The following is a 24,185-nucleotide window of genomic DNA, read 5'->3' on the forward strand; positions in this document are numbered from 1 at the left end:
GACGGGTGCGGGCCCGAAGCAAACAGTACATAACTCTCACATGTCAAACAAGTTAAAAGATAAGATATCTCGGGGATTTCCCGAAACCCAGAGTCATTTGGGTCAATCAGTCCCTTCCCCATGGCGATGCCGTCCGGGAGGCGCCGACCCCCCACGGCTATTCCACGATGCCGGCTAATGAAATCTGCCTGAATAGAGGTGGGTAACCCGACTAGACAACCTACTCTTGCGCGTCCTGTTAACAATCATGTGCTAACTTTAAGAAACGCTCTAGGGCGAAAATCCGGGGTTGTGATATCGGAGGTGGTAGTGAGGTACTTAATCTGACGCGGTGGCTGTAGTGCGGCAAAAGCCACTTCTGATACCACGAAACACACATTATCCTCTGCGATGAACCAAGTAGAATGCCTCAATTGGAAAAAGATTGGGCCTCGTCATAAAACTAGAAGTATTCCTTGCTAAAATGAAATAAATTTGAACTTTCTGCTCCGATAAATATCCGGCGGCGCCCACTTGGACAAGTTATGTGAATATTATTACATATTTTCAGCTGTTGAAAATGTCTGGACGGCTGAACCCACTTCTATTTGTGTCTGCACTTCTAGACATAGCTTCTGCAGCGAACATCTTTGTGTCTCATTACACCGGGACCATCAATGTCTTAACTTTGACGTCCACAAGCAGTGGTGGGTACACCCTCACCCAGAACAGCTCATTGAATGTCGGAGGACAGCCGAGCTGGATGACATTCGATTCTTCGAGTCGAACAATATATTCTTCAGATGAGACGGGCTGGGGCAGTGCAGCTATAACTGCTGTTACTGTTGCAACAAATGGGGCCCTGAAGCTAATAGGAAAGACGAATGCACCACTCGGTGGCGTACACAACGCTTTGTATGGAGATGGCTATATAGCACATGCACATTAGTATGTCTAAAGCCAACGAGAACTAGAAGTATGCTGATATTTCAAGTCAAATGTCACAAGTCTCCACGTTCAAATTGCCATTGACATCGGGCCAAGGGCCATTGGAAACGTTCACCTTCACTATGAGTGGAAAGGGAACAAACCCATCTCGGGTATGTGCAAGCCGTCCTGTGTACCCTTCTTACACTCTGAATAGGGTTTCCATATTATACCAACGATTCTTTGGAGGGAACTTACTAACAGTACGAACAGCAAGATGCCCCACATCCTCACCAAGCGCTTGTGGACCCAACAGGGAACTTCCTGCTTGTCCCAGATCTAGGAGCAGATCTGATCAGGATATGGTCCATCAACAAGGCCTCAGGGAAGTTGACGGCATGCCCAAGCTTCACCCAAGTCGGTGGTACAGGTCCTCGCCACGGTGTATTCTATGGCAAAGATATTTTGTACATTGGCAATGAGCTTGCGAACACTGTCAACGCTTTCCACGTCACTTATCCCGCATCCGGTTGCCTATCGCTGTCGCTGACCCAGAGTCTAACCACATTGGCCGGGAATAAAACAGCGCCCAGTGGGACGAAGGTTGGAGAGGTCTACATCAAGGATAAATACCTCTACGCTACAAACAGAAGAGACCTTTCGTTTTCACCAAATGACTCGATTGCGTCGTTCTCCCTTGACGATGCCGGGGCAATGACCTTCCAGCAGATCACTTCCTCTGGCGGCACATACCCACGAACTTTTGCTATCAACAAGGCAGGTGACTTGGCCGTCATTGGTGACCAGACGACTGCGAACGTCGTCATTGTTAAGAGAGATCCTGCGACTGGACTCCTGGGTACCCAGGTGGCAAGCATGAGAATTGGGACGGTGGGTCAGCCGGAGAATGACGATGGACTCAGTGCTGTTCTCTGGGATGAGTAGGTTGTAATGGATGGGAGAGCAAGGTTAACAAGAGTAGCTTAATCCCAAAAAAGTTTTATAATCAGCATCGCAAGCCCCTTTCAAGGCTCATCAACACAACTTCTGGATCTCGTACGAATCTCAGCCTTCCCAGTGATCGTTCGGTATTACTCGAAATCTTGAAGTTGTTAGCAAAAGCGAAAGAGTCAAGTTGCCCTACCAAGCTCCGGGTTCAGACATGACTCGTCATCATATTTCGAGCTTCTACCCTCCGCCGTCCACATCCATCTTCCCACAATGTCGAAACTTTTCTCGCGATCTGTTTGATAGATGTGTTCATCTCCACAAATAGGGCCATATTCCATGGCCTCTTTTCATACCCCAAAACTGCATTTACATTGCCACACAATTGTATCTGGAACCTCATTCATGCAATAACCATTGACTCCAAGGTAAATCGGAAGCCAACGTAGGTGTTGTTGCACGGGACTTCGGAATGGAAGATAGGCGGTTTCTTGTTACCAATCACAGGATGTTGCTTTAGAAGTATTACTGGAATTAGAACCAGATATGTTTTGGATCTACCCCTCATCGATCGACGCAGTCGTTTATAGGGCGGTTTGTAGATCCTGTATGTTTCGCCTCATCAGCTTCATGGACTCCACAAACCGAATCAAAGCTGTCAATGCTCTGAGTAGGATGAAGCATGCCCTCCTTGGGAACGTAGCACCCGCAGGCACGGGTCATACCTGTGCCGATCAGAACATCATATTAAGAAATGGGGACTATAGCATAGCGTACCTGGAAACACTTGCTTAGGGGACACAATCATCCTAGCGGCTAGGAGCTGTTTTGAGAAGCTTTCATAGGTCCGAGGGCCCTATTCTTGGAGGGTGTTTCAGTGGCGTTTTGTACGGTGATGCTGCTCTGCAGAAGACTTTGAGGCTATTGAGGTTTCGAAGCTCGGACATAGTTTCATAGGGCGATATGCGGAGAATTAGGTTTCCAGGCTAGTTCAACGTCCTGCAAACAGTGCAGAAGCTTGCTGCTCGGCGTGCGCATTTGTACTCGTGCGGCTTTATTGATTGAGGCTTTGGTCTCTATTTTGAGATTTATAACCTCTCTAGGTACTTTTGTCAGCTTCTCCCGAGATCTTAAGGCATTTCTTCGCCAAGTCCTCATTTAAGGTTATGCTTTTTGCAAGTGAAAAACCTAATTTTTATTTCTCTCCTAGGCTGGGCCATCGTCCCTGCGAAGTGATCGCCATCTCACATCAGCTCAACGGTAAGGATTCCGGGGGTCAGTCACTACCACTCTATTTGGCGAAGTTACCTCGTCATCCGGATGTAGGGGTACTTCACGCCTAAATTCGCGTGCTTGTTGTACTTCGTATTAGTTGCTTTGCTTGCCATTACACCCAGCAATGTGCTCAGTCACATCCCTGGGTGGCATCTCACATAAGGCCTTACCAATCCTTCCTGCCTCTCTTGATCGAAAAGCCTTACCGTCCCTAACCGACGTTGGCAATACCACCTTCTTCATAACGCCACCAATATTATCAACCAGACCAACGGCGGAGGTTGTCAGAAATCCTTTTCTTATTCGGAATGATTTCTTTACGCCACAACGTTGTACTCTGCAGTTCTCTTAACCTTGCACAGCCTCGGCAGAAGAGGGAAGGATGATCCGCATATTTCCAACTGCTAGAGGAGGAGAAAAACGGTGGAAATCAAGGAAACCCAGAATTGGCAAGCTTGTGGAGCTCCTTTATTCGCGGACTTATCATGATACCTTGCCCCTAGTAATGTGATGCACTGGAGGCATCAAAATGACTGGAACAAGTACCAACTGCTCAGGTCGAGCCCCGGGAGTTGATAAGCTTGTAATTTGAATGGAGATGCGAAATACAGATGTGCAAGATTAAATAAGGGTAGCGCTGCACTTTGGGAGTTTGAAAACAAGTCTCCAAGTGATTTGTGAGGACTTGATTCCGAAATATAAGAATAATGATTGATCCTGGGAGTATGTCCCCGTCCAAGGTGTCCGAAAAGGGTCTGCATGTGGCCAACCGCGACGAATTCGGCTTAGAGAGGTAGGCATCCATATTGAAGACCGCTGCGAGGACTGGCCTGAGGGGGCTTACCAGGTTGCCTTGGAGAAGCCTGCGTTGCTCGAAGTAAAGCTGGTCATCAACCCATACATTTGTTGACGAAAATAGTTCCGGGGAACAAATTGGTATGGTGGTACGGTGGCACGGTGGTGCCCTTGAGAAGATCTGTTCATCCTTCTGCAAGAGTCTGGAAGAAATGTGGTCACAGTCTCTCGTACCTTTCGAAAGCAGGGACCCAACAAGAGGCGCAAGAGCTAGGGGTCGATGCTGCTGAAGTTGAACCAACCCAGAGAACGCCCGATCCACCCTGCCAGTCTTGAAAGTCTGACGACAGTGGACGCTGAGAGCTCGCTTCAAAAGGATGGGAGCACATGTGAAAATCCTCAAAATGGAATAGCTTCGAATGCCGCGCCCTATTCTGTGCCACGGTATTCATTGGAAATACGGGAAACGTCCACCTGCTCAGTTGGGCGGGCCGTTGGCGCAGCATAACCGAAACGGTGTATAGAAGACATTAATATAGGTATGGAGTGTTTGTACTAGAACTATCCAGTAACGAGGCGTCGAGAATGCGCCGTGGGGTTAATTAATAAAGCATGCGCCGTGAGGCAGTTCCATGTCGAAGTATAGAAGTTTGCTCCGATTCGTTTATTCTCTGTCTTCCAGAAAATCGCCTATTTTGTTGTCTGATCCGTTTAAGGATCTTGAATGTGGACGTCTGAAGATGGGCAATTAATTCTTCTGGCAGCGTGTGTAGTTGACGATGGCTTATTGGAGCTAATGCTCCAGCCTCTCCTCTGTATGCCGACACATGCTGGACCCTCGTGGTCCACCGGACTCCTCGAACAGCGTGCGTCACCCAAGTATTAAATACCTCGACCAATTATCTGGATTCTTTGATGAATTTCGACCGCTCTTTGGAAATATCTCATTGGCAGGGACATTGTTAAACTGGCAAGCGGGCCGGATAGCAGATCTGCAGTACGAAGTCGCGTGTCGTAACCTTATTATTTGACTCCTGTGCTCCGTAAGCAGGATTTTCGAGATGATCAGCTGCCCCTGCTGGTGATTGCCTCGCTGCCTCTTCGCCGCGTTGAACCCCAGCAAACATCATCCTCCAATATATGCAAATAATACCCATTCTGTCTAAGCTTGGCCTGAACGGGTCGTGTAGCTGGAAAGTGAGCAATCTCCGCTCGCGTGCTCAGCGCGTGTTGTATAGTGCAGACCCAACATAGAACGTACGCTTTACATCGTGCATCGCGCAGAAGCTGCTTTTATTTAGCGGCCACTTGTAGTGTTGTCCCAAGAACGGTCGGGTCTTGGATGGACTGGAAGGAAGGCATACAGCCCCCGATGCAACAAAGCCACTGATAGGAGAAACAACACATGTCAACCCAGTGCTCAGTGTTCAGGAAAGGCTCCGTGCAGTCCTGGGTTTGCGGGCAATAACTCCGCTTCGGGTGCCCGCATTGTTGGCACAACGAAGCTCGGTTCTGTGCTTTGTGTTTTTCCACTGGGCCATTATGGGAGCTTCCTACGGCCGCAATCTTTGAAGGTCCAACTTGCCAAAGATGTGATACTCGACCCAGAACGAACCTATACCTATACCTACACGTGTAATACATATCCCGAGATAGGGGTTGTAGAAGGCAATCGTAAATCGGCACGGGAAACGTTAGGGAGCGATGTGATGGGGGCAGCGCAACTTCCCATATGCCAGCCCGTTGCCCAGGGACGGCGGATATTTGACTGGTCGACGAGGTAGAATGCACACAGAAACCAATCAAATTCGCAATCCTAGGCTAGCTAATCGTTGGTATGAAGTGGTCGACCATCCTCGGGCCATTAACTTATTAGATAGGATTATCGACAGCCCTGAGATGATCCGAAAGCGTACCCTCACCTGGGTACCGATGGGGGCAAACATCCTTGGCGGATGATCTACAGATCTGAGAGAGATTTCCAGCACCCTTGCCGCCGGGGGTCAAGGCCTCGAGACAGGAATCTGGATTGTTCGGAGGATACGAAATAGCGTACCAGAGGACGAAGAACTCCGGAGTATCTGTGCGGGAGGACCTCAGGTGAACAACAGGGACGCGGGACACTATTTCGTCCGCACGCCCGGCCACGCTATCGTCGCAGTCCTCGTACGTACAGTAGTCATAAGTTCGCAGAGTCGTTGACTGACAGAAGGCCCGGAGACATGCAGGTGGGTGAGGGAAGAGGGTGACACTCCCAGCAGAAGATATTCCCAGCCGAGAAATCATCTCCGATATCCCCATGAGGCCACTGCCACCACCAGCACTAATGCTGATCCGCCTCAGGGCGCTCACAGGCTTTGCACCGCGCGAGGGTGTTTCTCCTCCGTGTCTTGTACCGGCGGCCTTGGGCCCTTGGGGGTCTGACGACGCCGCATCCGGGACGCTTTCGGCGTGCTTTGCAGGATGCATTGTGTGGTGGTGGAGCGTGTACTGGTACAGTAGTACGAGTACGTGGTGTGTGGTGTACCTCTGTGCAATGCGCAATGCGCGCTTCCAGGCCTACATGTTAGGCGGTTGCGGTGGCGGTGGCTGTTATAATTCTTAACTCGCAAGAACAGTAATGATCAGGAGAGAAGGAATTACCTTGCCACCATCCACGAGCGCATGGCGATGTTGGGCTATCGCTGATGTGAATGTATGATGAATAGACGGTTGTGCTAAGGCACCTGAGGTAAGGTACGTAGGCAGGTATCTTGGGTACAGGTGCCTACTGCTTGGCTACTTGCTCTCTGTACGGTGCTACTCCTGAGTTCCAACTCCCACTTGCCGATACTACTGCCATTACCTACGTACTACTGCCGTTACTACTACCTACGTGCCTGCTCTAGCTCCATACTACCATGGTCTGCTCCGTCAGTGCAGCCGTTCATTATTATGACCTCTCAACACTAGTAAGTACCTAGCGATGAAGAACGACGCCACGCTGCGAGCCTGGGACGGCGACGGAGACTGGGACAAAACACCAAGCCATTGTTGGATTGGCGGCGGCGGAGCGCTTGGGCGTAACGCATTTCCGCATGGCCGATCACCGTTCCATATTTCTGAACGCCGCGTTTCAACCTCTCGCGATCGGATCAGACCGTGGGGTGTACTCTCTTGCACCTTGGAGGCTTGGATGGGGCACCTGGGGCCCTAGACACCTAGGAGGGCCGAAGAGCGAGGCCCCGAGCGATCCTGTCTGTCCTCGTACCTGAGGGCATTCCCTCGCTCTGCTTGCCCTTTTCTCACAAAGTCGAAGCCAAAAGACGCTTCGGACGAAGTGCTCGCCAGGGACATGAACTGAAAGCATGCCGGCCTCGTGGCGTTCTCGCGGCTGGGCCTCGAGGGCTTCAGATCAGCTTGAAGACGGTCTTTGAGTGGCTACCAGTCATCGCGGACGCAGCAAGCCATGTTTCCCCCGTTGCACCTGTCGAAGACTGATCTGCAGTACCCGAGGACCAAGGATCAGCGTGGCGCTTTTAGGCCTTCGTCGCATGGAGACGTTTTACGACAAAGGCGGAGAGAACGGCAGGCTGGCCTTGACAAGGGCGCCCCGCTTGATTGGGCGTTAAACATGGACATTATTGTTACGGAGTATTACGAAGGATTGGACATTACATTGGACGAGGGCGTCGAGCAGAAAGACAAGAGAGTCAGAGACTTGTTTGCAACGCTTCCCCGGGAGCCGCGGCGGGACCTACTCAAGAGTTCTTATACTATAAAGTATATACAGAGTACTAACACTTGCCTCGAGGAGGAATACTCGAAAGTTTGCTCTTGGATACGGATGCGAGACAACGTACCACCTCGAAACGGCGCAAAGGGGCGTCATGGGGCAGTCCTGGTCCAAAGGCCGCGAACACAACTGCCAAGTACCAAGCACCAAGTACAAAGGATGAAGCACACATTCCCGCGTTAGCCAACCACTCCACGAGAGATCCTCTCCAAGAGATGCTCACAAGAGGATATGATCGAGGAGTTCCAGTCTCGCCATTCCTCCGCATACGGAAGCGTCACAGTCATACTCCGTAAGGTTATTTTGCTCGAAATAATCTCCTCGACGCACTTCCCGCATGCCTGGGCCGGCACCGAAACAACGGTCGCAGGGCGGCGTGGCAGCATGGAAGCAGGCATGGCATGGCTCTTCTGCCAGTGCGGCCCGTTGAGCGTCGTTGACAAAAGCAATCTGTCAAAAAGCGTGGGTAGGAGCACTGGCTGGACTCTCTAGCAGTGCCCACAAGTGCCTTTGTGGGAAGCGTTAGGCATTAGGCAATTGTCTAATAGCGCCCTTAACTAACCACCTCTCTTAGAGGCCAGGATCTACAGCACCTGAAAAGCCCCCGCGGTTCAACTTGCCCGTCAAAACGGATGGTCGTGACGGCGCTGATGGCGCTCCTCCGACCAAGAAGCTCGAACGTTGGAGTGATACGACGCAGCGACCCTTGCGTGCCAACTGCGAAGCCTTGGATTTCGGCCTCCATCAGCGCCTTCGCATGTACTCGAACACTCCCAAGTGCGTTTCTGCTGCCGTCCCACCTCTCGGTGGTGCTGCAACCTACAACCTGCGTATCCCAATCCACGTTCGGCCGGCGGCCCAGCCAAGCAAGCCTCCTGACGATATTTTGCATTTGCAAACTACTCCAGCAACCCTGTGACTTATCGCCCCAAACTTGGGTTATCACGGACCTTTGCCCGTGCAAGCGAGCAACCTTACAGACGCCCATCCGGCGATCTCTGGAGCCGGAGTCGAATCATCGATTGACTTGCCGCCCTTCCAGAATACCATCTTAAATTCCCACATATACCCCCAGGTGGCGCTCTCATGTCCTCAGCTTCTCCTGGATCCTCAGTCCTGCCCGTGCTACTACGTACAATTACCATCTGATACATTGAACGCGAACAGACCGCCAGCCGCGAGACATTGTTCCTATTTTATTCCCGGTTGAGTGGGGGCCGGAGCCAGCCATTGTCCACTGTAAAACAGCTGTGGAAACGGCATTGTCCCCACACGAACAGCTTTCGATCTGCGTCGCATCCAAGGAAAAGCCCGCTTTACAACAACGATTGACAGATATGCAGGCAGGGCATTGAACCGTTACGAACGAGAAGATATTGCAGCATTATTTGCCGGCTGGGACCAAGCACACTAGAATATGACGCAGGCAGATCCTGCCTTGACCACCGCCGCATCCGCATCAGCGCCATTTCCTCCATTGCCCTCACCTCGTCTCATGTGCGCCCCTTGTTGTTAGCTGCTGGAGGTTCAGATCCTTGTCCAAACATCTCGAGGGTGTGACACGCAAGGTAGCCCTGCACCATCTGAGAATATTCACGCCTTGAACGGGTTATGCTCCGAAGCGCCTCTGCATTGAACAAGCATTCCCACCCTAGCCGAACCGATATCATTATCTTTGGCCCTCCACTAGCAGCGGACACTTTCCAACGGTTCATCGCAGGCATCAACATCCCTGAAATCTTCCTTACCACCTGGAAGAACAACAAGACCCAGTACACAGTACCGGGACAGCTCGGCGGAGGGCCAATTAGTATTAAGCTAGCCCGATAAACCTGGCCATCGTGTATTATTATTTCACCTGGCTTGGGGCATCTAAAGTCACAGTCCCAAGACTGACCCACCCCAATTTACAAAGACACTGTTACTTCGTACCCACCAGGATCTGTGTGGTGGATTTGCACTAGATCGCTCACCCACTGAGCTCGGGAGATCTGATAAATATCATCAATCCCTCACGCACCTCTTGAAGCCTTGCATTCGCAGGCGTATCCAACAACACCGGGGGTCAGATACATGAGACTTTGGAAACATACGGACGACTTCAAGCTTAATACTCTAATCTAAACACCTTCGACCAGCTACCTCCACCTTCCAACCTTGAGAGCAGAACCATTATTCACCATTCAATACGAGCATCCCATTCGACGCTGCTCACTATCGCTGTGGACGCCAAATCCAGGCGATGAACCTTTCCAGTCTGGTGCACGCTGGTAGACATCAAGCAGAGCAAGAGTTCCAGATCCATCAAACCTCACCTCATCAAATCATGTCCGCTTCGTTGGTAACAGGCCCTTATGGCGCCCATCAACTCTCACAGCATCCTCTCTACAACTGCGTTACAGCACCACAACCTCCTCCATCTCCACCAGTAGACGAAACATCAAAATGTTCATTGCCATCTATATCAAGCCTTTTAGGCCTGGCCGATGGATCAAGTCCCCAAGAGCAATCTCCACAACAGACATCGCAGCAACAATGTAGGTAAACTCTTTTCATGCTGAACTCATGTACTCACTTTGATAGCAGCACAATCAACAAAGAGCGAATGTCGACCAGGCTCAGGGCATCAAACCTATGGCCCTTCGCCTGCTATGAGCACTCGTGGTGCTCTCCCGCCTACTCCACCAATGCAATCCGAGTCTGCTTTCGACGGGCGTCAGTCACCGTCTGCTGGATCTACCTCTGGATACTCTGTGGCTTCTGCGCCTAGCTATTACTTTACTCCTTCGACTATATCAGCGATCCACAACGTTGAATCACATCCCCATCGTCAACACATCCCAACTATGCCTCAACGAAGAGTGTCAATGCCAGCGGCATCGATAGCATATACTCAGCCAACATTCAATGGTTCTCAGTATAACATGTCACCTACTCAACAACCTTACTATGCGGGTCCGATGCAATCAGCACCACCACAGTCGCAAATTTCTGGGCTCTACTACCAAAGACCTCTTCCTCAAGTATGAACCCCGTGCTCTAGATTGATAGGTTTAGCTAACCAGCAACAGCAATTTCCCCCATCATTAATGCCGGTTTCTGTGACATTAACACCATCCTCGGGAGCCAACCCATGGCAACATCACCACTACATTTCTCCCTCCTCGGTGGCCTCGTTCCCCCAATCTCAAGATCGCTATATCTGCCAAACTTGCAACAAAGCGTTTTCACGGCCGTCGAGTCTACGGATTCACTCGCACTCACATACGGGAGAAAAGCCGTTCAAATGTCCGCATCAGGGATGCGGAAAGGCGTTCAGCGTCCGGAGCAACATGAAGAGACACGAACGAGGCTGCCATAGTTTCGAGGGTGAGACTATGGCGTGACACAGTCAAAACATAATCACAAAATGGAGAAGTGCAGTGGGGATTGAATATTAGCGACGCTTTAATGTATAAAAGTGCAATGTTTTCTTTATGTTATTTTGCTCTTGCTGGTCGGTTGGCAGTTGGTCACTGATACCCATTCGCTATTTATGTCCTGCTATTAAGCATGTTTTCTGTCGTTATATCATGGAGAGGCGTTGTGGATAATACATACAAATGGCGGGTGGCATTTACAGCGGCGTTATGGGCTATTTTGTCCCTCGAAGAATATGGACTGGGGAAGAGAACGGAGTAGGCAGAGCAGACTTCGGACGATACAAAGGCTAGAATCGCAAGATTCTCCTCAGTGGGAGGCCACAGCGCGATGGAGGCGCGGGCATGAGGCTTGTGCACCGCTCGGTGCATTATGGATGAGTAGGAAGATTCGGCACAGCATCCGATTTTGGCTTGGCGAGCCAGCAAACAGACGGGACTACTGTGCGAAGTACGAAGTATCAATGTAAAAATTAATCCGGCATCCAATGTCACTCAGAGCTTCATCAAGTCAATGACCATGTGCAAAGATCGAAAGGCTTGTTGTGCGAATCGAGTGGCGTCTTCACAACAGCCTCCTAAGCAGCCTCTTCTCCTGCCCTCTCACATTCCATCTATTTTTATTTCCTAGGTCTCGTCATCCGGCACAACTCACAAGACAGTACCAATGAACCTTTCCACCACCCAGGCAAATGGTTCAAACCCCCCCGGGCGCACTTTGCCGGCGTCCAAAATGCCACTCTGCGTCCGCTACTTGGAGGCTTCGAGGACAGGACGTCGTGGGACCGGGCGCTGCAATGCTGCAATGCTGCATATAGGTGGCAGGAAAATAGATGGCCCAACACAACGTTGGCGTTCACGCTCCAATCTCGATCTCGATCCGGCATATTAACCAGACCCGGCCCTCGTGACAGTGATATAACCCCCTGGGACACATCACCGACGGCCCCTCCACCCCTTCGGCCAATTCGGTGCAAATTAGCCCCGCGGACAGCAGCCAGCCCACGCCAAGGGCTCCTATATTGGGGGCCCGGGTCCCTATGTTGCTGCCTCGGCGCTCGATATTAACGCCTCGTCAGCAAGATCACCGATGTGGGTGTCGTCCGACCAGACGGCGAACATGTCCTGGCGCCGACGTGGGATAACGGCTAAAGAGAGAGAGCCCGAGGGACACAAACGATCAGATCAGGTCGGACGTGCCCGTTTCCGCATCCCATATTCCCTCGTCCTAGACCTCGTGGGAGCCTGGGATGTAAATTGCGGAAACGACGTACTTCGATCCGATGATGTGTGCTGCGGTGGGTGATTTGGAAAACGGGTTGATGGAGTTCGTTGCTTCACCCGAACGGCGTCCTACTGCCGCATAACTCGCCTTGGGTTCCCGTAACCCCTTTTCCTATGCCCCAAAAGCCAACGCTTGAGGATGGCGCCCGGTTCTCATGCGTCACTGGGGAGAACAGAGTCGGTGAGAGACACGGGCATGAAGCTCATCATCACAACTGAGCGAGTTTCCATCCACGATTCATGCAGCCCTACCTCCACAGACGGAATACACCCAATTCGGTATAATGACATGTTAATCAATGCAAGGGAATGGTCGGGTAGGGCAGTTAATTCTTATGTTATAGTGCTATAGATACCCAGGACATGTATAGATGTATGCCGATCGCAGCAGCGGCCCGCACGTACCTGACATTATATCTTGTGATTATTATGATTATGATTATTCCTGGGTACGAGTTGTTGATAAATAAACTTTTTATTATGTGTTACCAGCATGTCGCCGATCCTTCAACCATGGTTTATAGGAGCAGTTGCTATTACGGAGTATATTGATGTTGTTATATAGGGTACTAGGTACCGGTAGTATTGCTCTAAGCGATGTCGGGTATCCCTGAAGGGAATAGGGGGGTCGCTAGCGTTCGTCAACCGTGCGAGTTTTAATAGTTGCTTTCCCCCTAAGGGGCGTAGTCGGGTCTTCCAAGCTCTCCTTTCAGAATATTCCGACGTTAGTATTTCTCCTTTTAAATACGGAGTATACCTGTACTGATCCTCAATTTATGACACGCCAGGGACGGTATGAGGGGTTCATGTAACACAACAATGGAGACGAATTAGGAGGCTTCAAGCAAGGGATAGTAGACTTGCCAGCGTGCATGAACCATCATAACCACATCCTTCCCTCAATATATAACACAGCTCAGTAAAATAACCACTATACTCTGTGCAGCCTACCCATCCGCCCCAATAATCCTCCATGCCATCCGCATCAACATACCCCAATGTGCCCGAATGATCCACCAATGAATCGCTAACTGTCACCATTTCGTGTTTGAGGTACTCTAAATGTTTGGGAGATCGGTGTTTTACAATGCCCAAGAGCGGCACACAAACACACCGCACCACACCACCACAGAACCGCCACGAAACTGCATGTAGACTCGATATGCATAGCGTTCCGGATTCCGGCGCCTGAATTACACACGGCTCGGGAGCGTACCGAGTGGGAGTTTGGAAGCCATGCTTCAGGCCTTAGCTTCCCACGAGTCACCCGCCCTAGGTCTAGCAACTAGAGGCGACTTTCGATAGGTGGTAAAATATGATACGATGCGGCGATTTCATGTTGTAGGAGGATAGGGAAAGGACATATATCATATATGTCTTAGGTGGAGGGGACATGCTTGCGTCCTTGCATTGGATGATTTCGCTTGTTGCTGGGGAATTTCCAGAAAATGAGATTCATAGTCTTGGGAACTAACCCCATGTACTGCGTAAGAGCGGATAATGATCTCCGACTAGAAGGAAGGTCGTGCTCATCTAGCTGCCCCATCTCCTTGGAAATCCCAAATAATAATAATAGGGTCTATCCGTCCCACTAGTACGCAGCTGCTGACGCGCTACTCGTATCCTGCCCACGGTAATGAGAATGGTCGTGTAAACATGGCCATGAAACCGCAGCAAACACATCCGAACACAAGCTGGAGGCCTGGAGGCTCTGCCGTAACGCTCGATCTCCCGCACATGCACATGCAGCTTCATTTCGTCTTTTCCTGGGACGAAAAGCCACCTCTCAGGGCCGAGGTTCCGGATCCACGAACTCGTCCCGACTCCCAAGGGAAGGTCGAAGCCCAGCGCGCGAAGTGAGTGATGATCATCAGGGGCAGCAGCTCGGGCAACACGAATCTGCAGAAAGCGATCCAAGCGTCGCCCATCCACCTCATTGATAGGCGCGGGAGCGTCCTGGATATGCTGGTGCGGATCATGCGGTGACGTTGGGGGGAGACTCGTTGCTGGGTTGAAGGCTGAAACGGGGGCGTGTTGCAACTTGCAGGCGAGGCGCCTCGTCGCTTCGAGCGTTTTGGCCAGCGGAGTTCCCAAGCGGTATTTCGTACCCTGAGGGACCCGTAGGTGGCGCTAAGTTCAAACTGGTTTTTTTTCATATCACAATCACATTGTGCATTATTCGCATCCAGGCTGGATGAAGGGAGTGAGGTCGGGCCTGGGCTTTAAACCGTGAGGGGAGAAAGAGCCCAATGAAGTGCGCTGCAAGGCGATGTATTGCGATGTGATGCCATGCAAGGTGGTGGATAGCGATAGTTGGCGATCTGCGGTTCTATGAAGGGGGATGGGTTGGATAGAGGCGCACTATGGAGGTCCTATAATATAGTAACGATAACCGCGACCAAATCCCATATTGCAATTTTGTATATCGGCCAATCTAGAGCCAATCAATACACGTAATGTGCCAGTCGCGGAGTGTATTATGGGGATAATGGATGGGGTACCAGGAGTCTAGAGATGAATTTGAAGTGATGTTGAGATACGAGGACGTATGATGTGACATCATTGTAGGCGGGTTGTAGGCAGGTTGTAGGGGGGAGTAGATATGATTATATATTATCATTTGAAGCCCCTATCTGGGGCTGCCAATAGCCTCAACAGACGCATCCAACAGGATTTGTTTTGTGTGCGGCCGTGTTTAGAACTGAAAGCGCGGTTCACCTGAAGTTGAACCCGCATCCTTTCAGCCTGTTCGGATACTCTAAGCTAATAAATGATTCTATGGGCTACGGGCACGAATATAAAGATGAGCTTATTTCGCCCGTGCCATGTGATATTTGGCAATTGTAAATTTGAATGATTTTATATTGCAAATTGCATCGGCTCCCTGGTCCCATATTCTGCAGCAGCATCGCCTTGGACTATTAGTAGGTATCTTGATCATTCCAGTACAGCGTCTGGTGGTACACCTCCGGGCCTGTGGAATACAGAATCCAGTTAAACTTCATCTTAATATATTGGATTAGATGGCTTGCAAGCTTGATGTTTCCGACATCTGTGGGATGCCATTTTGGGCCGATATCATTGTGCTGCATTATGCCTGTAGTGTTGAAGTAGTGGACAAAGGGAGAGCTTGGCTCATTGGCGTTATAAGTGACGTTCTTAACTGGGTCATAGAGTACGGGGTTCTCGAGGTATGAAGGAGAATTGAAATATTCGTAGATTGAGTAGATTTCGGACTTCCAGGCGCTACCTTGTGCGTACGTATTGCCGACAGCATCAAAGCCATTCCACAAAGACTTGTAAAAAGATCAGCTAGGTATGACACGTATTAGGAAATGCAACCCACAATGAGAATGATTTGAGCCTTTGGCCAGACGGCATGGACACCCTGAACGAGCATGGTATACTGTGCAACATAACCCTCTGAAGTCACATTGTTGGCCGCGTTAGCATCATTTGTGCCGAGGTTTACCACCACGATATCCGGCGCCGCATTCTTGGAGAAGTTCCACCGCTCTGGTTTGTCGCCGTATATTTCACTGGCTCTTGGGCTGACGTCTGAGGTATACCACCATTGATAGAACATGCCTCTCCGGTTTCCCCAGCACACTTTGTCAAAGGCGCATATACCTGGGTAAGCAGTGATGGAATACTCAGTATCCCCGAGACCCGCCGCTAGGCCATATGCATAGCTTGACACCCCTTCGAGTGTTGCACTGTAGCCAGAAGAAAGCGAATCTCCAATGATCTCAATTGACCTTCCAAAGTTCGGAAGCTCAATCAACTTATCCCCTTTTGTAACATAAACTGAATCAATTTGAACTCCATATGCCCAATTCGTAACTCGCATCTCAAAAGTACTTGGACTAATGGGGCCAGTGAGGTCGATGCCCGGCGTACTTGGACTGACAAGTAAATGTGTCGCGCCAGTGGTAACGTTGGTGAGCTGCCAATCTTGGCCATCAATGCGATATGCAATGAGAGTTTTATCGGTCGTCAGGAGTCCAAATGTGATAGCAACTTGTTTTCCGGTGAACCCAAATTTCAGCCCAGGCGCCCTAGAAGAAATTAGCCACTTCTGTAACCCGCTGACGAAGTCGATACTCACGACCACCAGCTGAGATGCTTCGAATCCCATCGTCCTTTGTATGATAACTCAGGAGCATCCGGAGAATACTTCTGAAACTGATACCCGACAGTATCGATAACAGTGTTCGGGTAATTCGTGATTCTTTCTTGACTGTTCTGGAAAATGGTTGCGGAAACACAACAGACACAGGTCAGAATCAAGCTGCAAATGGATGTGAAACGCATCGTGGCCGCTTGGTTACACACGTATGTACAGATGATCGATAAACACAAAACTAAATAATTTGGACACCTGAAAATTGGAGATACTCGGTCTCTGCATCAATCTACTGGTATACTGCATAGCGGCCCTTCCTGTGCAGATCCAAAATGCGAGATATACCGATCCAACAGGCTTATCACCTCATAATCGAGTTTCCTGCAGGACGCTCTGTTCTTGGAGCGTTGTATAGACGCCAACGAATGGATAGCGCTGTTTGATTATCCGGGCTTGGATGGTGAAAGAGGCTGATCGACCTACAGTAGGGGCCTCTTAGACCCCACCACCGTGGATTGTGTTGCAGGATTGAATCAAGCCCGTACGACTACGTACGGGCGATGCTCTTATTAAATCAAACGCCACGCTGTCTGGTATTTTCTGTTTGCACGCCAGTAAAGCGGCTGACATTGTGAAGAAATGTACGAGCAGTGTTGTGCGACCCCGATAGAGGTATGATAAATGGATCGATCACCTGCAAAAAGCAACGCAATACACCAAGGGAAGGTTTGTTTTTCCATGCGGACGCATACCCTCCGCAAAAGCAGCAGCAACAACTCGCTCAGTGATAATCCGTACCTATGCAACCCCGGGTTTTAATGCACCCCCAGCTGATTATGACGGTCGCAGAGCGGAGATGATGGCCATCGGATGTGCACTTGCATAGAGGCTCTTAAGACCGCAGAGGTGTGCAGGAACTAGCCACTTACAGCAGTGTAGAAGCACATGTACAGAACAGCAGCACATACTAGCTCTGATAGCCAGGCCTCGTCTGTACCCCCGGGGGTTCCATACTTGTACCGATGTCGAAGATCCTCCATCCCAAACCCAAACAAAACATCCTGTCCACTGGTGGCCAGAGGGAGAGTCGTGACAGCGTTTAATCAGCCAGTGATCTGCCAACATTTGTCGCCCAGAGCCTCAGTGTATCGATTCACAATCACGTCGTTGTTCGCGCTCACAGCATTCACACAGAAGCTCGACCTTCCTAAAGCGCGCGCTCCCAACCATCCTGGCGATCAGACGTCTGATATAATACCGTGGAGCGTGAAGGGCGCTGGTACCGGCACCGCTCGGGTCTCAGCTGATCAGTCATCGTTGGTTTTTGCTTTTAGCAAAAACCACCGCTGTGGCACCCAACATCGGCCAGTGTTGACCGCAATTGCTCTGACGCTGTACTGGTACTATATTGTGCTCTGGCACCTCCCCCCAGGCACAGGCGCAGGCACTCCGATCTACCCTTTCTCACTCTCCTCCAACGACATCACCACCATCAAGCGGAGCTCCTGCAATGATCCATCTCCCCTCTCAATTACCATGAAGTTTACAGCACCTTCACAGCTCTCTGTGAGGGTGTCGACGCCTTCCCATATATCCCCAATCCTGACCGTGATCCCGCACCGTCAGATTCGCGCCCAACCGCAATTACAACGATGGCATCGCCGGCCAATTCAGTCCCTGATACGCAACTCGGTCTGACAAATGATGAGGTAGCCTTGCTGCGCCATCACCAGCAGGCGGCTGCCTCCACTGCCGGTGGTTCGTCCTCTCGAGCAGCGTCGCGCGCTTCCTCCCAGGGCCTACTCCTCCTCGATGGGTCCTCCCTCGCGGCTCTTGGCCGCCATTTCGATCGCCTCATGCAACAAATACAAGCACGGCTAGACTATCTCTCGGAGCAGTCGCAGATGGTGGCTCAACAGCAATACGATAGAGCAGGAAATGCGATTGCAGTAGCGGATGCCGAAATCGCTCGCTTCCACGATATATTAAGGCAGATTGACGAGCTAGAGGTGGATTTTGATCGTATAAGGCACATTAGGGATATTGTGAGGAGCTATAGGCAGAGGGTGGAGCAGATGGAACAGCAGATAGAGCATAGCGGCTCCAGCAGCCGGCACCGTCATCGTCATGGGGAAAGCTCTGGAAGCTCCAGCAGACGGCATAGGAGGTAATAGGGGGTCGGATATTGGTCAAACTTTGCTGAGTGAATATAAGGTGTGGGTCACACGACCGAGGGAAATTACTGGTGTGGGTTAAGGGATACCCAACATCGACTTGGATTGGAGAGACAATAAGCCTCACGGCTGGAAGATGGAATAGCCTCGCGGCTCACGATTTTTGGCGTTTTTACTCTGCTTTGTGCTTTCATTCTAGTTCTTCAATACCCCAAAAGCTGTTTGGAATTGCGTGGAAATGTGGACCTGTAAGATTTCTTGGAAGAACAGAACAAATCATCGATGGGACTTTGTATTTTGTGTGCCTTAATTAGCTTAGCTTTGCGTACTTTTATTTGTCTATATATCTGCTGCTCCAGCCAGTAACAAAAAGAGATCCCAGTTTATTAACTCTTGGATACTTAGAATAAGTGACTAAGCTTCTAGGTATGCAAATCGCATTAAGCATTTCGCTAGTTCCCTACGCACAGTTGTTGCTGCCGCAACACTCTTGGTCTGTACTAGTAAGCCTTTAAGGTATCAAATCAAATGACAGATTGTGTACAGACTATGCAGATCCCAGACAATAAGAGGTATGCTCAACTACATCCTCGTCGGGTCACTGAATGATTGATTACCTGCACAATATAGGCGCATTAAGACAATGTTATAGCACGGAGTATAGAAAAATAGTTTAGTGTTGGCATAATAGCATAGTCGTAAGAAAGGTTAGTACTGGTTTGCTGTACTCTGCAAAATAATATAGTCATCCTTAGTAGTCGTACAAGTGACCCCAAAGTTGGCAGAGAGAAACAGGAATCTAGTTAAAGATACTAGATTTCACAATTGCTCTTAGTTATTTTCCTGGCTCCAGTGCTGTCTTGGAATATGTGCATCTCTGTATTCTGTAAGGCTGATAGCATTTGATAAGGCTGAGATCCGCTTCTGCAGCAACCCGCAACCTGCAGGCCGCATCCTCGCTTCCGATGGGTGGGCCGGATAAATAATAATCCCCGTTCGTAAATAAATCTCCAAGCTCACGTCCACCGCACCCATCGCTCCAAATCGCCAGGCTTCAACAACAGTACACGACTACGGCACGTTTAGATATGGATGTTGATGACCCCCCACCTACGGCACCGGCCGATTCCAGTACTACTAACCAGGTAAGGAGATGGGTATCTTGTGTCTCGTTAGGGGCGTTTCGCTCTCTTGATCCCAACCTCGGCGGCAGCGACCCTTAGGCGGGGCAGTGTTAATTGACTTTACTATTAGTCCTGTACAGCCCCTTATTTGCTTGCTTTCACAAACACCTCAGTACTAGTGAATGTTCTGAATTATCAATTGCTAACTTTCTTTGTCGTTGATTAGGCCGGTGTCGGTGACACTACGCCCAATGCCCCCCAGCTACCGATAAACTCTCCTGTGACGGCAGTACCAACTGCACCCTCCCAACCGATCTCCAACAATGCACCAGGTTTTAAATACAAGTATCCTGAAGCTGCTCCAACCCCACCTGGCGAAGATGATATAGAGTGGAATAGAACATACACTGCTGCGGACTCTCGTTTTTACAACAAGAACGGCAAGAGTGCTCAACAATCTAGAAAGTTTCGGCAGTCAGGAGAAACATATCAGCTTGCTCTCCAGATGATGGAAGCGAAGAAGATGAAGTCTGATACTACAACTACTGGCGGCTTGGGCAGCTCTGGTGCAACTACCAAAGCCGCCGTGAAGACGAAGCCCGTCAAGAAAGCCCAGCCCACAACTGCAAGAATGGAACCCTCCACCGTCGCCGTCGATGCGACGTTAGTTGGTGGCATGACACCACTAAGCATTTCCGAACAGATCAAAAGTGAAGGACGTGCAAGAAAGGCCCCTTCTGCAGCTCCATCTTCTAAACAAGGTACACCTGCTCCGTCATCAGCTTCGAAATTGAGCAGCCCCGCACCTTCGGTCAAGCCCGAAAAGCCTGCTACAAAGAAGAAGGGTACCGCTGCTCCAGTCAGGAGGCCTAAAAAGCCTAAGACCATCGGTACGTCTCTATGCAGCGTACCGCTTTAGCTATTCAGCTAATGTTTTGACCCAATAGACAAGATGAAGTTCCAACCCGGCCAGTCAAACCAACCCTCGTCCACGAACACTGCTGGATCATCCGATTCCGAGAGCAACGATGGCGGCGAGTACTGCGTCTGCCGCGGCCCCGATGACCATCGCATGATGGTAAATTGCGAAGGAGGCTGCGACGAGTGGTACCACTGCTCTTGCATCAACATGGACGTTGAAGATGCCAAAGAGCTTCTTGACCGCTACATCTGCCCCACTTGCACGACTGAGGAGTTGTTCACATCGTGGAAGCGAATGTGCCGTTATAATACCGTTGGAGCTTATGCTGGCTTTACACCATGCCGCAAGGCTGCTCGTGTTACGGACCAGCCACCCAGCAAGTACTGTAGTGATGAACACCGTCGCGCATTCTTTGAATTTGTTGGAGACCAATTAGCTCGCGACGATAATGCCCCATCCATGGGAGGAACTTTGAACGTTAATGAGATCCGTGACATTCTGGTGGAAGCGCCTACCAATGCCGCGATTCAGGCATTAGGCAAGAAGCCCAGACTTCCAATTCCCGAAGGCTTCGATCCTAGTGAGTTATTCTCAGAATTCCCCTTTGGGTCAAGTTCTAACCTGCCCAGACCGCCCCATCGGACTCGACTATGTCACTCCCGAGGAGATTGAAGACCTGAAGGCAATTGATATCAAGAAGAAGGTCATCGAGCTACGCATTGAAAATTTCAAGAACCAGCAAAAGCTCCTTGTGATGATCCATGAACGTGCCCAAGCAGCCGCCAAGCACCCTGCATGTGAAGAGAAGACGCCTTGTGGCTATGATAATCGCCTTGCCATCAATGAATATGAGTTTGGTCGCTGGATGAATACCGCAGAGGGCAAGTCAGCCTTCGAGACTGGAAAGCTTGGCCCCCGTACCTCTGAGACCAAGTCCATCAGCGCCGCCATTTGTTATCCAGGCCAAGCTGTTCCAACTTCTGGGGAAGTTCCGGATGAACTCAACAATATCTGTCTCAAGGCGATGAAGTCCTGCATCAAGCATCGTGGCTGGCGTAATATCCATGGCCAAGACTATGCGGCAATGCAGGCCGAACTCACGAAGGATCTTGAAAAGTTGACGAACCAGGCAAATGATATTATTGAGGATGCAGAGACTCGAGAGGCCACCAAAGAGTACCATGCCCACAACACTGTTGAGCAGCTCTTCTAGGTATTTTAGTCGAGTTTACTTTTGCAACATGGTAGCATTGTGGCGACAGCGTTCGAAATTACCCGCGTTGTAACATTGCAGCACCGGTGTTATGGAAATGATTATTTTGGACGGAAACGGAGGTCTGATGGATTGATAGATGGCAGCTGGATGGTGTTGCAGGCGCTAATATGGTTATGGCTGATACCCCATTTTTATATTTGCTGCACGATGAAATCAAGTTTCCTCTTTATTTAGCAAAGAAAATGGCCCCCCTGCGATCTTTAACTTCTTCCATTATTCTGGTGATAATTCCCCTATTAATTTTTATCACTTGATCGCCTCCTAGCCGATAGCATGCCGAGGACAGTTATGAACAGTGCTTAATTTCCCATTGCCTGGCATCATCTAAGACATTCAAAGTCAAATGGTTCTGACTTTGACCCCTGAATCATTTCAGAAGCTGCATAACTTCTCGAATGATCTGAATTACATAGAACTATTCTCGTTTTTTTGGACGTACAGCATAACTCTATGGGATCTTGGGTTGGTGAGGCAAATGATATTAACTCTTTGGCTATATAAGTTTATTACCGATACGCACATACTTTGGAAACATTGGTTGAATGTAGCCTTTGCGGCTGTGGTCCTCATTCGTTTTAGTCTTTGCCCTAGTGTAGATTGACCCAAACCTGGGGTGAGCATGCACCGCCAATCCACCCGATGGTCATGACATGTTGTTTGCTAAGAATACAGATCTGTGGTCTATCACCGGCGCCATAGATCTTGAATATCTAGCTCGGTAGACATGATAGGACACAAGTCATGCTGGTACACTAGTCCAGCAATTACCAGGCAACTGTCCCTCAATCATTGTTTCTGTGAGAAAGTCCACTGGACAGCAATATACGTGGCGATCACCGTTGTAGTATATCCCTGATCTCAACAAACCGCCTCTCTGCCAGGCTCACAATATCTTTTATTTCGTCTTTTCCCACGATAGTCCCTCCAGCCTTCGAGATGCCCAACATTCTCGTCTTCCCATTTCCACAGTCCACTACAACAGTAACACACTCGTCACATAAATCCTCCTCGAACGTGTCGGGGTCAACCAGAATCCAGTATCTCTTATCGTTGGACTGCGTGTACTCCTTGGCCCTGAACACAACGGCAGTCACCGCTATAGGCAGTCCCGTCAACTGTAGCTTCTTCGATTGCGCCACCGAATCATCGCACAGTATCATCTCGCGATCGGGGTCCCAATATGCTTTTGGTAAGCGGACATCCCTGAGCGCTGCCACTACAGCCGCCCAAGCAGCATCGAAGGGATTTCCGTCCAGGGAAATGAAGAGTATGTCGATATAGAGCGTCCAAAATGCCTTGACCTCCGGTTCTGGAGCTTCATCGTCATCGTCTTCTACCATCTTATCCTGATCGCTAAGGTCTGGCGGCTGATACCAAATCCGCAAATCATCCCCGTTCACCAACGCACTGGAATGTAACAATGAGTATATCCTCGTGGTCAGACTCTGCGCCGATACACTGGGCGATTGGCCTGGCAAGAAAGCAGGTGAGCAGCCAGTCGCTAATTCGATATTGGGAACCAGCAAATCTAGCTCTTTTGCCTCATTGTAGCCAGGACTCGACGAGGGCGCCGTCGCCGACTGGTCCACCCGATATCCAGCAACATTGCTCGCAAGTAAGATTTCGCCGCGGATCCCGCATACTACCGTCGTATCGCCTATCCGTACCACGGCGCTGCCTTCCGCGTGTGTGAGAGAACCGGTGTTGATGTGTGGCGCGCGGAACTGGGTTGGTGTTCTGCCGTTTGCGCGTGTGGAGGGGGAGGGAGAAGTCGCGGACGAGGAGGCTGGATGGAGATGTGCGAGGAGATATGGATGGGGAGAGAGTTTCGCAAAAGTTTCGCGGGGGAAAGAAAGAGTTTGTTGGGATGCGGTAGAGGCCATGATGGAGGGCCTCTTGGCTTGTAACTTAATCACTTAATTGTGTCGGGCGCTATGCGTGCTTGCTTGTATTTGATATGGCAGACCAACCTTGATCGATGAACTTTGAAAAAGTCGAGAAGGCTAGCTAGCTAACCTCAACGGGGCCAAATCCGGCTGCTGCCGGGACCAGCGAGGCTGACCATCCATCCATCTAGACATCTCAAAACACAACAAGGCTGGAGCCCTCCTCGCACCTCTACTTCATACAGCAGCCGGCACATGGCAGCACACCTCTTTTC

At 50.2% G+C, this 24,185-nt stretch overlaps 8 protein-coding genes across 8 annotated transcripts; 5 read left to right on the forward strand and 3 right to left on the reverse strand.

Moving 5' to 3' along the window:
• Positions 1-559: 559 nt before the first annotated feature.
• Positions 560-1,851, forward strand: BP5553_01033 (Uncharacterized protein; the record flags this gene model as incomplete). Its single annotated transcript, XM_032009656.1, has 3 exons — positions 560-927; positions 974-1,079; positions 1,180-1,851. The coding sequence occupies 3 exons, from the start codon at positions 560-562 to the stop codon at positions 1,849-1,851; spliced, it is 1,146 nt and encodes a 381-aa protein (XP_031873710.1).
• A 3,945-nt stretch (positions 1,852-5,796) lies between these two features.
• On the reverse strand, positions 5,797-6,393 carry BP5553_01034 (uncharacterized protein; the record flags this gene model as incomplete). The annotated part of the gene is made up of 1 exon (XM_032009657.1): positions 5,797-6,393. One exon carries the CDS (start codon positions 6,391-6,393, stop codon positions 5,797-5,799), a length of 597 nt encoding a protein of 198 aa, XP_031873711.1.
• Positions 6,394-7,372: 979 nt separating this feature from the next.
• Positions 7,373-8,618, forward strand: BP5553_01035 (uncharacterized protein; the record flags this gene model as incomplete). Its single annotated transcript, XM_032009658.1, has 4 exons — positions 7,373-7,670; positions 7,718-7,991; positions 8,070-8,115; positions 8,274-8,618. 4 exons carry the CDS (start codon positions 7,373-7,375, stop codon positions 8,616-8,618), a joined length of 963 nt encoding a protein of 320 aa, XP_031873712.1.
• A 1,407-nt stretch (positions 8,619-10,025) lies between these two features.
• Positions 10,026-11,085, forward strand: BP5553_01036 (C2H2 and C2HC zinc finger; the record flags this gene model as incomplete). Its single annotated transcript, XM_032009659.1, has 3 exons — positions 10,026-10,236; positions 10,283-10,722; positions 10,771-11,085. The coding sequence occupies 3 exons, from the start codon at positions 10,026-10,028 to the stop codon at positions 11,083-11,085; spliced, it is 966 nt and encodes a 321-aa protein (XP_031873713.1).
• A 4,238-nt stretch (positions 11,086-15,323) lies between these two features.
• Positions 15,324-16,716, reverse strand: BP5553_01037 (SGNH hydrolase; the record flags this gene model as incomplete). The annotated part of the gene is made up of 3 exons (XM_032009660.1): positions 15,324-15,698; positions 15,749-16,460; positions 16,511-16,716. 3 exons carry the CDS (start codon positions 16,714-16,716, stop codon positions 15,324-15,326), a joined length of 1,293 nt encoding a protein of 430 aa, XP_031873714.1.
• A 1,464-nt stretch (positions 16,717-18,180) lies between these two features.
• On the forward strand, positions 18,181-18,699 carry BP5553_01038 (uncharacterized protein; the record flags this gene model as incomplete). The annotated part of the gene is made up of 1 exon (XM_032009661.1): positions 18,181-18,699. The coding sequence occupies one exon, from the start codon at positions 18,181-18,183 to the stop codon at positions 18,697-18,699; it is 519 nt and encodes a 172-aa protein (XP_031873715.1).
• Positions 18,700-19,790: 1,091 nt separating this feature from the next.
• On the forward strand, positions 19,791-21,961 carry BP5553_01039 (uncharacterized protein; the record flags this gene model as incomplete). Its single annotated transcript, XM_032009662.1, has 4 exons — positions 19,791-19,847; positions 20,053-20,716; positions 20,774-21,328; positions 21,378-21,961. 4 exons carry the CDS (start codon positions 19,791-19,793, stop codon positions 21,959-21,961), a joined length of 1,860 nt encoding a protein of 619 aa, XP_031873716.1.
• An 896-nt stretch (positions 21,962-22,857) lies between these two features.
• On the reverse strand, positions 22,858-23,907 carry BP5553_01040 (3' exoribonuclease family protein; the record flags this gene model as incomplete). The annotated part of the gene is made up of 1 exon (XM_032009663.1): positions 22,858-23,907. One exon carries the CDS (start codon positions 23,905-23,907, stop codon positions 22,858-22,860), a length of 1,050 nt encoding a protein of 349 aa, XP_031873717.1.
• Between the last annotated feature and the right edge of the window lie 278 nt (positions 23,908-24,185).

The sequence above is a fragment of the Venustampulla echinocandica genome, assembly GCF_003357145.1.
Source record: "Venustampulla echinocandica strain BP 5553 chromosome Unknown scaffold_0, whole genome shotgun sequence".
NCBI lineage: Eukaryota > Fungi > Ascomycota > Leotiomycetes > Helotiales > Pleuroascaceae > Venustampulla > Venustampulla echinocandica.